Source organism: Scyliorhinus torazame, chromosome 16 (genome assembly GCF_047496885.1).
Source record: "Scyliorhinus torazame isolate Kashiwa2021f chromosome 16, sScyTor2.1, whole genome shotgun sequence".
Taxonomy (NCBI): domain Eukaryota; kingdom Metazoa; phylum Chordata; class Chondrichthyes; order Carcharhiniformes; family Scyliorhinidae; genus Scyliorhinus; species Scyliorhinus torazame.
The window spans coordinates 56,352,806-56,367,129 of record NC_092722.1 but is presented as its reverse complement, the minus strand read 5'-3'; the positions used below and the strand labels follow the sequence as shown (position 1 = coordinate 56,367,129).

Sequence of the window (14,324 nt, the reverse complement as noted above, 5' to 3'; positions counted from 1 at the left end):
TCAGCTTCCTTAATGCAATTCTGGAGCTAACAGCTTGGTATATCATTTCCTAGTAACAATTAATTCAATATTCCAACGGCCAGAATGGCTTTTGGTTCCACTATCCCAGAACTTCTGGTCTATCATCCTATCCTCACCAAAAGCAAGTTGCCCAAATTCCCGATTTTACTTTGCCAATTTTGACTTTAAACTGTTTAAATTAATCAACCTTTCTGTATTCAAATTATCCACGCCTGTAAAAGACCTCAATTTAAGTCCTTCTCACTCCTCCCATTCACCAGAGGAAAGTGCCAGTATAAGCAGTCTTTCCTCATAACACAGCGCTGTAAGTCAACTTGAGATTCCTGAGGGCTTCCTCCAATAATTCTGCATTTGTCCTGTAACACAACGGCTAAACACCTAGGACAAAAAGGACTGGGCTTGAAATAACTATTAAAACAAAATGCATTTTCAACCAACTCCAATCTCCTGAAGTGCGTTGTGAAGTGTGCTAAGCATAATACTAGACACATTATATGGAATTAAAGTCAGGGCAGCATGGAGCAGTGGTTGGCACTACCACCTCACGGCAGTGAGGACCCTGGTTCGATCCCGGCCCCGTCTGTGTGGTGTTTGCATTCTCCCCATGTCCGCGTGGGTTTCACCCCCACAACCCAGAAAGATGTGCAAGGTAGGTGAATTGGCCACGCTAAATTCACTTTAATTGGGGGAAAAATTGGATACTCTAAATGAAAAAGAAAGTAAATGCAAATGTCACCACAGTCCCAGATGAGAAAGAGCTGACTCATGGTGATTTAACCAGAGGCTCACCACACCTCAGGCGAGGGGCAAGGTTGAGAAGGTGGTGCCTTCATGAATAACCTCAGCCAGTATGGGAATTGAACCTGCACTATTGGCATTGCTCCACCTCATGGAGGTATATGATAGATTTAATCTATTTCTACTCACAGTTATACTTGTCTCATTGTAATCTACTGGATCTCCAAGGATGTTAACAGCTACCAGGGCAACCTAAAATTAAATATACACAGATTAGAAATATATAAATTATCCTTCAGATGGATTCCAGCTTTATAATTATCCATTTAAAGCCTACCAGCACTCTGTTATTTCATAGAAAAATGCTGCTTGGAACCAGACTGGTTGTTGGTTTAACTGATAAGTTCCCAAAAATCCACAGTACAGAAACATTCCATTATGTGGTATTGAGCATCATGTGAGGACCAGCTCTTGAGAACAATCCAAATTAATTCCATTGTCCTGTTCTCTGTCCTTAGCTCTGCATCTTCCTTTGCTTCAAATATTAAGCCAATTTTCCTATGGCAAAGAATCTGTGTAAAGAAAACCCTTAAACGCCCTCCTTGGTCTCTTAAATGACCATATAAAATGGTACACTGGTCAGTAACCTCCAAACTGGAGGAAATTTTCCTTCCTTTTCACCATCAAAACTGTTCAGATTTACAAAAGCTTTCATCAAGTCTCCTGCTAGACTTCTCTGTTCCAGTGGAGCTGGTCCATATCTCAAGTCTCTCCTCACAAATATTGATGTGGAGATGCCGGCGTTGGACTGGGGTGAGCACAGTACGAAGTCTTACAACACCAGGTTAAAGTCAACAGGTTTGTTTCGATGTCACTAGCTTTCGGAGCGCTGCTCCTTCCTCAGGTGAATGAAGAGGTCTGTTCCAGAAACACATATATAGACAAATTCAAAGATGCCAAACAATGCTAGGAATGCGAGCATTAGCAGGTGATTAAATCTTTACAGATCCAGAGATGGGGTAACCCCAGGTTAAAGAGGTGTGAATTGTCTCAAGCCAGGACAGTTGGTAGGATTTCGCAGGCCAGATGGTGGGGGATGAATGTAATGCAACATGAATCCCAGGTCCCGGTTGAGGCCGCACTCATGTGTGCAGAACTTGGCTATAAGTTTCTGCTCGGCGATTCTGCGTTGTCGCGGGTCCTGAAGGCCGCCTTGGAGAACGCTTACCCGGAGATCAGAGGCTGAATGCCCTTGACTGCTGAAGTGTTCCCCGACTGGAAGGGAACATTCCTGCCTGGTGATTGTTGCGCGATGTCCGTTCATTCGTTGTCGCAGCGTCTGCATGGTCTCGCCAATGTACCACGCTTCGGGACATCCTTTCCTGCAGCATATGAGGTAGACAGCGTTGGCCGAGTCGCACGAGTATGTACCGCGTACCAATGATGATGCATCGTCATCAAACCAGCAGACAAAGGGGGGCCACTGTCGTACTGAACAGAACGGACTACTGCAAAGAAGTATACCGACAACTGAACAACCAAGAACACTACAGACAGTTACCCGCAGATCCGACCAAGGAACACATCCGCCAACTTAACAGACTGATCAAGACCTTGGATCCAGATCTTCAGAGCACCCTAAGTGCTCTCATCCCACGTACTCCCTGCATTGGAGATCTCTACTGCCTCCCGAAAATACATAAGGCCAACACACCAGGCCGCCCTATCGTTTCAGGCAATGGGACCCTGTGTGAGAACCTCTCTGGCTACATCGAGGGCATCTTGAAACCCATCGTACAAGGTACACCCAGCTTCTGTCGCGACACGACGGACTTCCTACAGAAACTCAGCACCCATGGACCAGTTGAACCAGGAACATTTCTCGTCACAATGGACGTCTCGGCACTCTACACCAGCATCCCCCATGACGACGGCATTGCTGCAATAGCCTCAGTACTCAACACCGACAACTGCCAATCTCCAGACGCAATTCTGCAACTCATCCGCTTCATTCTGGATCACAAAGTCTTCACCTTCGACAACAAGTTCTTCATTCAGACGCACGGAACAGCCATGGGGACCAAATTCGCACCCCAATACGCCAACATCTTCATGCACAAGTTTGAACAGGACCTACTCACCGCACAGGACCTTCAACTGATGTTATACACCAGATACATCGATGACATCTTTTTCCTTTGGACCCACGGCGAAGAATCACTGAAACGACTACACAATGACATTAATAAGTTCCATCCAACCATCAGACTCACCATGGACTACTCTCCAAAATCAGTTGCATTCTTGGACACACTCGTCTCCATCGAGGACGGTCACCTCAGCACTTCGCTTTACCGCAAACCCACGGATAACGTCATGATGCTCCACTTCTCCAGCTTCCACCCTAAACACATTAAAGAAGCCATCCCCTATGGACAAGCGCTCCGTATACACAGGATCTGCTCAGACGAGGAGGAGCGTAACAGACATCTACAGACGTTGAAAGATGCCCTCGTACAAACGGGATATGGCACTCGACTCATCGATCGACAGTTCCAACGCGCCACAGCGAAAAACCGGACCGACCTCCTCAGAAGACAAACATGGGACACAAGCGACAGAATACCCTTCGTCGTCCAGTACTTCCCCGGAGCGGAGAAACTACGTCATCTTCTTCACAGCCTTCAACACGTCATTGATGACGATGAACATCTTGCCAAGGTCATCCCCACACCCCCACGACTTGCCTTCAAACAACCGCGCAACCTCAAACGGACCATTGTTTGCAGCAAACTACCCAGTCTTCAAAACAGTGACCACGACACCACACAACCCTGTCATGGTAATCTCTGCAAGACGTGCCAGATCATCGACATGGATACCACTATTACACGTGAGAACACCACCCACCAGGTACGCGGTACATACTCGTGCGACTCGGCCAACGTTGTCTACCTCATACGCTGCAGGAAAGGATGTCCCGAAGCGTGGTACATTGGCGAGACCTTGCAGACGCTGCGACAACGAATGAACGGACATCGTGGAACAATCACCAGGCAGGAATATTCCCTTCCAGTCGGGGAACACTTCAGCAGTCAAGGGCATTCAGCCTCTGATCTCCGGGTAAGCGTTCTCCAAGGCGGCCTTCAGGACCCGCGACAACGCAGAATCGCCGAGCAGAAACTTATAGCCAAGTTCCGCACACATGAGTGCGGCCTCAACCGGGACCTGGGATTCATGTCACATTACATTCATCCCCCACCATCTGGCCTGCAAAATCCTACCAACTGTCCTGGCTTGAGACAATTCACACCTCTTTAACCTGGGGTTACCCCATCTCTGGATCTGTAAAGATTTAATCACCTGCTAATGCTCGCATTCCTAGCATTGTTTGGCATCTTTGAATTTGTCTATATATGTGTTTCTGGAACAGACCTCTTCATTCACCTGAGGAAGGAGCAGCGCTCCGAAAGCTAGTGACATCTAAACAAACCTGTTGGACTTTAACCTGGTGTTGTAAGACTTCGTACTGTGCTCACAAATATTGGCTCCTAATCCTGGCAAATCAAGTGTAAATACTCTGGGCTGATATGCATTGCCCAATTTGGCCAGAACGCAGGAGCCAGCCTGAATAAACAGCAGCAGCGAATCATGTGGCCGGACCTACCACTTCAGTTTCCAGTGACGCCATTTATCCTAAGGGCAGACGGTACAAGCCTCCAAACTCGCCCATGCTCCTAAAGAGGGCAATTCAAGTTGCTACGAATCGGTTAAATCCCCAACTCTGCAGGCTTTTGGATGCCTCCCTGGGATGACCAGTATAGAGCAGTTGTCTTAATCAGAACAGCTGAAGGCAGGTGGAGGAAAGTGATCTTGCTGTCAGTAACTGCTGAAGAATATAGCACCAGAAGTATTCTGCCATCAAAACAGCACTTCAAGAACCAGCAAAAATCCACCTCAATGGCTGCTACTGAATGCTGGTAAGTACCATGTTGCTTTATTTAAATCATTTAAACGGTGAAACTCGGCTTGGAGGTGTTGAGCAGTACACAACTCTGAACTCAAGATGAACCCTTAAATAGCAACTATGTGGTACAACTTTTCACAACTTCGATGAAAGACACTTATTATTCACTAGATGTTTTTAAAAAATATATATTTATTAAAGTTTTTTTAACACAATTTTTCTCCCTTACAAACAATAACCCCCCCCCCCCCCCCCCCCGTAACAAAATAAGAAATCGCACAGAGCAAGATATATACATGGTGAGATGGTATGTTTACATAGCTTTATACACTGGCTCTCTCCCGCACGTGCCAGTTTCCCCAACCCTTCATGTTATCTCTTGCTCATCCACCCTCCCCGGCAAACCCCCCTTAGGTTGCTGCTGCTGCTGACCGACCTTCCTCTAACGCTCCGCGAGATAGTCTAGGAACGGTTGCCACCGCCTGTAGAACCCCTGCGCAGACCCTCTCAAGGCGAACTTAATCCTCTCCAACTTTATGAACCCAGCCATATCATTTATCCAGGCCTCCAGGCTGGGGGGCTTCGCCTCCTTCCACATTAGCAAGATCCTTCGCCGGGCTACTAGGGACGCAAAGGCCAGAATGCCAGCCTCTTTCGCCTCCTACACTCCCGGTTCGTCCACTACTCCAAATATTGCTAGCCCCCAGCTTGGCTTGACCCGGACTTTCACCACCTGAGATATTGCTCCCGCCACTCCTCTCCAGAACCCCTCCAGTGCCAGGCATGACCAAAACATATGGACATGGTTCGCCGGGCTCCCCGAGCACCTTCCACATCTGTCCTCCACCCCGAAGAACCTACTCGACCTCGCCCCCGTCAAGTGCTCTCTGTGAGCCACCTTAAATTGTATCAGACTAAGCCTGGCACACGAGGAAGAGGAATTAACCCTACCTAGGGCATCAGCCCACAGACCTTCCTCAAGTTCCTCCCCCAGCTCCTCCTCCCATTTACCCTCCACCTCCTCTACCAGTGCTTCCCCCTCTTCTTTCAACTCCTGGTGTATTGCCGACACCTTGCCCTCCCCAACCCATACACCCGAGATCACCCTGTCTTGAATTTCTTGTGCCTGGCGCAACGGGAATTCACTCACCTGTCGCCTCACAAATGCCCTCACCTGCATATATCTAAAGGCATTTCCCGGGGGTAACTCGAACTTCTCCTCCAGTGCCCCTAGGCTCGCAAACGTCCCGTCAATGAACAAGTCCCCCATTCTTCTAATCCCCGCCCGATACCAGCTCTGAAACCCCCTGCCCATCTTCCCCGGGACAAACCGGTGGTTATCCCTGATCGGGGGTCACACCGAGGCTCCCATTGCACCCCTGCGCTGTCTCCACTGGCCCCAGATCCTTAGCTTTGCCGCCACCACCGGGCTCGTGGGGTACCTTGTCGGCGAGAGCGGCAGCGGTGTCGTCACCATGGCCCCCAGGCACGTTCCTTAACAGGACGCCATCTCCATCCTCTTCCATGCCGCCCCCTCTCCCTCCATCACCCACTTGCGGATCATCGCCACATTTGCTGCCCAGTAGTAGCTCCCTAGGTTTGGCAGCGCCAACCCTCCTCGGTCCCTACTGCGTTCCAAGAACCCTCTCCTTACCCTCGGGGTCCTATTCGCCCACACAAACCCCATTCATTATACTCCTACCTACTCTCTTGAAAAAGGCCTTGGTGATCACGATGGGAAGGCACTGAAACACAAACAGAAACCTCGGAAGGACCACCATTTTGACCGACTGCACTCTACCCGCTAGCTAGAGCGGTAACATGTCCCCATCTTTTGAAGTCCTCCTCCATTTGCTTCACCAACCTAGTCAGATTCAGTTCATGTAGGGCCCCCAACTCCTGGCTATCTGGACCCCCAGATACCAAAAGCTCCCCTCCGCCCTCCTCAGCGGTAGGTCCCCTATCCCTTTCTTGGTCCCCTGCCTGTAGTACAAAGAGCTCACTCTTCCCTACATTGAGCTTATAGCCCGAAAACTCCCCAAACTCCCTTAGAGTCTGCATGACCTCCACCATCCCCTCCATTGGATCCGCCACGTACAGCAACAGGTCATCCGCATAAAGCGACACCCGATGCTCTTCTCCCCCTCGGACCACCCCCTCCATTTATTAGACTCCCTCAATGACATGCCCAAGGGTTCGATCGCCAATGCAAACAACAGGGGGGACAGGGGGCACCCCTGCCTCGTCCCTCGGTACAGCCGAAAGTACTCAGACCTCCGCCGGTTCGTCACTACACTCGCCATCGGGGCTCTGTAAAGGAGCTTAACCCAACTGATAAACCGTCCCCCGAACCCAAACCTACGCAGCACCTCCCAGAGGTACTCCCACTCTACTCTGTCAAAGGCCTTATCCGTGTCCCTAGCTGCCACTATCTCCGCCTCTCCCTCCTCCGATGGCATCATTATCACGTTTAAGAGCCGCCGCACATTAGTGTTTAATTGCCTGCCCTTTACGAATCCCGTCTGGTCCTCGTGGATCACCCCCGGGACACAGTCCTCGATCCTCGTGGCCAACACTTTTGCCAGCAACTTTGCATCCACATTGAGGAGCGATATCGGCCTGTACGATCCACATTGCAGTGGGTCCTTGTCCCGCTTTAGGATCAAAGAAATTGTCGCTTCCGACATTGTCGGGGGCAGGGTCCCCTCCTCTCTTGCCTCATTAAAGGTCCTCACTAGTAGCGGGGCCAACAGATCTACATACTTCCTGTAGAACTCCACCGGGAACCCGTCCGGTCCCGGGGCCTTCCCCGCCTGCATACTCCCCAAACCCTTGCTCAGCTCCTCCAACCCAATTGGTGCCCCCAAACCAGCCACCTCTTGCTCCTCCACCCTCGGGAATCTCAGTTGGTCCAGGAATCGTCTCATCCCCTCTTTCCCTGCTGGGGGCTGGGATCTGTACAGCTCTTCATAGAAGGCCTTAAATACCTTGTTTATTTTTGTCGCACTCCGAACCGTGGCTCCCCTTCCATCTTTGACTCCCCCTATTTCCCTCGCTGCCGTCCTTTTACGGAGCTGGTGTGCCAGCATCCGACTAGCCCTTTCTCCATACTCTTAGGTCGCCCCCTGCGCCTTCCTCCACTGTGCCTCCGCCTTCCCTGTGGTCAACAGGTCAAACTCCGTCTGGAGCCGTCGCCTTTCCCCAGGTAATCTCTCCTCCGGGGCCTCTGCGTATCTCCTGTCCACTCTCAAAATCTCCCCAACTAACCTCTCCCTTTCCATGTCCTCTGTCTTCTCCCTATGAGCCTTGATGGAGATTAACTCTCCCCTGATCACCGCCTTCAACGCCTCCCATACCACCCCCACCCGCACCTCCCCGTTGTCGTTGGCCTCCACGTACCCTCCGATGCACCCCCTCACCTTCCCACACACCACCTCATCTGCCAGCAGTCCCACATCCAGCCGCCACAGCGGGCGTTGGTCCCTCTCCTCTCCCAGCTCCAGTTCCACCCAGTGCGGGGCGTGATCCGAAACGGCTATGGCCAAATATTCCATCCCCTCCACCCTCGGGATGAGCGCCCTGCCCAGAACAAAAAAATCTATCCGGGAGTAGGCTTTGTGCACATGGGAGAAAAAAGAAAATTCCCTGGCCTGCGGCCTTGCAAACCTCCATGGGTCCACTCCCCCCATCTGATCCATAATCCCCCTAAGAACCTTGGCCGCCGCCGGCCTCTTTCCAGTCCTTGATCTGGAGCAGTCCAGTGCTGGGCCCAACACTGTATTGAAGTCCTCTCCCATTATCAGGCCTCCTACCTCCAGGTCCGGAATGCACCCCAACATGCGCTTCATGAATCCAGCATCATCCCAGTTCGGGGTGTATACATTTACCAACACCACCCACGTCCCTTGCAACCTTCCGCTCACCATCACATATCGCCCTCCATTATCCACTACGAATCTTGGACTCTAATGACACCCGCTTTCCCACCAATATTGCCACCCCTCTATTCTTCGCGTCCAGTCCCGAGTGGAATACCTGCCCTACCCATCCCTTTCTTAACCTGACCTGGTCCGCCACCTTCAGATGTGTCTCTTGGAGCATGGCCACGTCCGCCTTCAGTCCCTTTAAGTGCGCGAACACTTGGGCACTCTTCACCGGCCCATTCAGGCCCCTCACGTTCCACGTTATCAGCCGGATTGGAGGGGCTCTCAGCCCCCCCCCCCCCCCCCCCCAACCGACTAGCCATCTCCGTTTCTAGGCCAGTCCCGTGTCCGCGCCTCCCTCACTCTCCAGTCCCCCAGCTGGGGGACCCCCGCCCCGACCACCTCTTCTGTGTCCCATTCCCTTTCGGCCAGTGCAGCAGCAACCCTTCCCTCCCCCCCGCTAGACCCGTCTAGCTTTTTTGCTCCCCCCATATCACTCCAGTAAGTCAGCTGACACCTGCTTCCCCCGCCGTCCCATTGACCTCCCCGTGTGGGAGTGTCCCAATCAGTATGCGTTCCTTCTTTCCCCTTCCCGCCTTTCTTCCCATGCGCAGGAAAAACCCCGCGCTTTCCAAAGCCCGCCCCGCTCCCTCTGGCGCAGCTCCTGTCGCGGCCTTGTCTCTCTCCCCCAGCCCATGTAACATTTCCTGCGCGTGATTGACCCCCTATATACAACAACCATCACACATCAAACCTCAAATATCCCCCCCACCCTCACAAACCCTCAGTTAGAGTCCAACTTTACGGTTTGTATGAAGGTCCACGCCTCTTCAGGCGTTTCGAGATAATAGTGTGGGTCTTTGTATGTGACCCACAGTCGCGCTGGCTGCAGCATTGCGAATTTCACTCCTTTCCGGTGCAACACCGCTTTGGCCCGGTTGAAACCCACTCTCCGCTTTGCAACCTCCGTACTCCAGTCCGGGTATATTCGGATCTCTGCATTGTCCCACTTACTGCTCCGCTCCTTCTTGGCCCATTTCAGGACCCTCTCTCTGTCCGTGAACCGGTGAAATCTCACCACCATCGCCCTTGGCGGCTCATTTGCCTTGGGCCTCCTTGCCAGCACCCGGTGTGCCCCGTCCAGCGACCTCGAAGGGTCCTCCGCGCCCATCATCGCCCCGAGCATCGTGCTCGCGTATGCCCCGGCATCGGCCCCCTCCACTCCTTCAGGGAGACCCAGGATCCGCAGATTCTTTCTCCTCGACCTGTTCTCCAGGTCTTCAAGTCTTCCCGCCCACCTCTTGTGTAGCGCCTCGTGCTGCTCCACTCTCACCGCCAGGCCCAAGAGCTCGTCCTCATTCTCACTGACTCTTTTCTGTACCTCCTGGATCTTTACCTCGTGGGCCTTCTGGGTCATCCCTAGTCCTTCAATGGCCAACATCATAGGCGCCAGCATCTCCTTCCGCAGCTCCTCGAAGCAGCGCTTGATGAACTCCTGCAACTCCAGCCCGCACTCCGCTTTGTCCCCGGCCGTCGCCGTTTTGTTTTTTTCCCCCCTCGCTTCTCCAATGCCGCTTTTCTGGCCGTTTCACTTCTGGTCCGGTCCATACAAGTTGGAGGGGGACCTCTCTCTTCCCTTCCCCACGGGTTGTCTTCGAAAAAAATTCCGTTGGGACTCCTCTAACGAGCCCGAAAGTCCGTAATAGCGGGAGCTGCCGAATCATGCGGCTTAGCTCCGCATAGCCGCAACCAGAAGTAGGCCTTCACTAGATGTTTACAAGTCTATGTAAAAAGTTAATGAACTGTTACCTGATTGTACAAGTTATATCTGTTGACATGGTTCTTGTGGAACGTTAATTTCAGATATTGCCCAATTGCGTCAACATGGACAGACTTAAGTTCCCGGGCTTTGAATCCTGTTTTTTGGTTATCCGAGAGGGAAACATACCTGCAAGAACAGCAGATTATTATATGCATCAACATTGTATGAGATATTGAGCACTTGATAAAATCTCCAAAAACTTGTATTCAGGTTGCAAAAGCTTTCAGTTTGATGCCAGAACAAAGCAAGAGCTGGGCTAGGTGAATGATGGGCGCTTTGAGGAATAAGGAATCAGCACAAGTGACAGTGTATATAATGACAACAACTTTGAGACCTATTGTTAATCTGTCATTGAGATCTTATTTACCCATACCCGAGTCTGCGGAATCTCTCCACATGGTGGGACCCAAGGTGATCTGGAAGACTGTCGCTGATGTAAAATTCAATTTTTGTAGAAATTAAGTACTGGTGTGCAAGTAACTGCAGCTTGCGAATTCGACACCGCTCCACCATTTGCAGGACAATCTCTTGAGGGTAGAGGCAAAACCTAAATAAACAATATTATAGGAAAAAATAGTTTAGGAATATGCAGCAAAAACAAATTTGAGCTAGATTTTAAAATGTGTGGACTATAATATTGTGTAAGTAATCACGGACGGCATCCACAAAGGCTCACAGAAAGGATGTATCTTTGATAGAAGTGTCAAAGGCACAAATGCAGATGCTGCATTTGGGTCTAAACATCCCTGAGCAATGACTAAAATAAAAATACCCATCTTCCAATTACTAATCCCCATCTACTGGCACCTCTATTCAAGACATAACTTGGTGACCATGACTATTAGCTGGGCGCAGAATTCGGCCCAGCTGTGCCGCAAGTAAATTTAAGTACTGGTGTGCAAGCAACTGCAGCTTGCGAATTCAACACCCCACCATTTGCAGGACAATCTCTTGTTGGTAGAGGCAGAACCTAAACAAACCAAATTATGGACTTTAACCTGGTGTTGTAGGACTTCTTAGTGTGCCCACCGCAGTCCAACACCTGCATCTCCACATCATGGACCTTTAATAGAAGTGTCAAAGGCACAAATGTGGATACTGCATTTGGTTTAAACATCCCTGAGCAATGGCCAAAATTAAAATACCCATCTTCCGACTGCTGATCCCTAACTATTGGCATCCCTCAGGACATACTTCGTGTCCATGAATGTTAGCCAGGAGCAGTATTGGGCTCAGTTATTCTGCAAGTAAATCAGGCAGCCTTGGGCAGCAAGGTGCCAAGTTCCCAGGTTCGATCCCAGCCCTGTCACTGTCTGCATGGATTTTGTACATTTTCGCTGTGTTTGTGTGGGTTTCGTCCGCACAACGCAAAGATGTGCAGACTAGGTGGATTTGCCACGCTAATTTGCCCTCAATTGGAAAAAATGAATTGGGTACTCCAAATTATTATTTTTTTAATAAATCAGGTAGCCTAGTGCTCATTCACTGCTGACAGAACTACTTGTGCAAGACATTTACACAAAAGTGGCACTATTACTCTTGCAAAGTCAGGATCTCCACAAGGAGAATAGAGAAAAACTAGAGAAGACAGTGCACATATATGCTTCCACATTCTATGTTTAGGTTTGAACATGCATTTTGAGTACTGAGAACGCGGGAGACCTTAATATTCATATCACACAATTTCTCCGGAATTTGATTCTCTAGTTTTGACAAGGAGCCATGCAGACTCAAAACGTTAGTCTCAATGTGAATCAACCGATCTCACTGAAACTATCTTTCTCACGAGAGTTTCCATTCTCCACCTTTGAAGATCCTTTTTTGTGATTCCAAACATTACTTTCACTCAGAAAGCTTTTACAATGGCCCACCTCACAGGGTTTCAACCTGTCTTCTGAGATTCATAGAATCCCTACTGTATCACAGGAGGCCATTCAGTCTGCACAGGCCTTTGCTATAGAGCACCCTACCAAGGCCCAATCCCCCACTCCTAACCCCGTAATCCCACCTAACCTTTAGGCAATTTAGCATGTCCAATTCACCTAACCTGCACATCGTTGGATTGTGGGAGGAAACTGGAGCACCCGGAGGAAGCCCACGCAGACACGAGGAGAAAGTGCAAACTCCGTGGGGCAGCACGGTAGCAGTGGTTAGCACAGTTACTTCACAGCTCCAGGGTCAGGTTCTATTCCCGGCTTGGGTCAGTGTCTGTGCGGGGTCCGCACGTTCTCTCCATGTCTGCGTGGGTTTCCTCCGGGTGCTCCGGTTTCCTTCCACAGTCAAAAGATGTGCGGGTTAGGTGGATTGGCCATGCTAAATTGCCCTTAGTGTCCAAAAAATGTTAAGTGAAGGTTACTGGGTTAGGGTAGATACGTGGGCTTCAGTAGGGTGCTCTTTGTATGGGACGGTGCAGACCCGATGGTCCGAATGGCCTCCTTCTGCACTGTAAATTCTATGTTGTAGACATTGTTGAAGATGCAAGTTTTTTTGCCCCCCCCCACACACAGGAAATTATTTTCTTACAATTCCCTTTATTTGTAAATGTCATTCACCAAATTCATGCAAACAAATATCCTCCCCTAAAGCTGTTCCTGAACAGTGCCACGTAAAGCATGAGAATAACATAGCTACGATTTCAGATGTTCTCTCCTTGTACAGATATGTCTGGCCTCCAACTGGTATTTCACAAACGCGAGCCAAAATATAGGCACAAATTGAAATCTAATTTTTCTTAAATTAAGATTCAAAACATCATTAATATTGTAAATGAACATTTCTAAATGCCCTAAAGTTCTATTCTTTAAACTCAGACTGATCTGGAGAGCCATGTCCTTGTTGCTTGGCTATTCCAAGTCTTCTTCTGGCAATTATTTTTGCATTGAATTGTTAACTTAGTGAGGCTAAATGTTTACGTTAACAATGTACAAATCAATACCAGAAGCCATCTTGCCAAATTACCCAAGAAACTAATTGAAATCTGAACATTGTTAGATGAACAATCAAATGCAGCTGTAAAACATATTTAGACCATTAAGTCTCTGTGGCACAATTGGTCAGCACGTTCAGCTGTTAACCGAAAGGTTGGTGGTTCGAGACCATTCAAGGGCTGAGACTTCCCTCGTTTCTCCCCATCAGCATTATATGTCTCAGTTCTGGGTGGTCATTGGGGATTATGAAACAAAAAAAAATCTCTACGTATTACAGGCTATACTGTTGGGTGGCACGGTGGCCTCACCGCACCAGGGACCCAGGTTTGATTCTGACCTCGGGTAACTGTGGAGTTTGCACAGTCTCCCCATGCATTTCCTCCGGGTGCTCTGGTTTCCTCCCACTGTCTAAAGATATGCAGGTTAGGTGGATTGGCCACGCTAATATTGCCCCTTAGTGTCCAATGGGTTAGGTGGAGTTACGGGGAATTGGGCTTAGGTAGGGGCCCAATTGGAGCAGAGGCCAGTGCAGACTCAATGGGCCGAATGGCCTCCCTTCTGCACTGTAAGGATTCTATGATTCGGTCTGACCCCAATGAAGCTGGATTGTCAATTTGGAATCACGTCACTTCCGGACAATTTAGTAAATATTCATTTTTCCAAAGGAACCCAGGGTCTGATAAACTGTAATAGAACTCTGACGTACAGCTAGAATTAACATGATCTAGACTACAAGACAAGCATTCACAAGCAAAAGAACACTATCATATATGAAACCTTAACCTTGCTAAGAATTATTAGCAGTATTTTGCTCTCTTCCTTACCTTGGAGAACGCCACCCATTCACTGTTGGCGCATGCACCATCAGTTCATTTGAATTATATCCATCTTCATGGCCAGAGGAGCTTACTGTAACAAATCCAATT

The 14,324-nt window shown here is 49.6% G+C and overlaps 2 protein-coding genes across 6 annotated transcripts in view; both read right to left on the bottom strand.

Moving 5' to 3' along the window:
- Positions 1–14,324, bottom strand: part of LOC140392826 (centrosomal protein of 104 kDa-like) — a 493,850-nt gene that overhangs the window by 220,965 nt on the left and 258,561 nt on the right. The gene's annotated exons all lie outside the window — the stretch shown is intronic.
- LOC140392473 (centrosomal protein of 104 kDa-like) overlaps positions 1–14,324 on the bottom strand; it is a 47,251-nt gene that overhangs the window by 27,056 nt on the left and 5,871 nt on the right. The window contains exons 3-5 of the mRNA XM_072477714.1: positions 10,845–11,018; positions 10,459–10,597; positions 949–1,011 (exon numbers count right to left, since the gene is read on the bottom strand). Of these exons, the coding sequence (XP_072333815.1) occupies positions 949–1,011; positions 10,459–10,597; positions 10,845–10,984 (342 nt within the window). The 5' untranslated portion in view covers positions 10,985–11,018. The remainder of the gene's footprint in view (positions 1–948; positions 1,012–10,458; positions 10,598–10,844; positions 11,019–14,324) is intronic.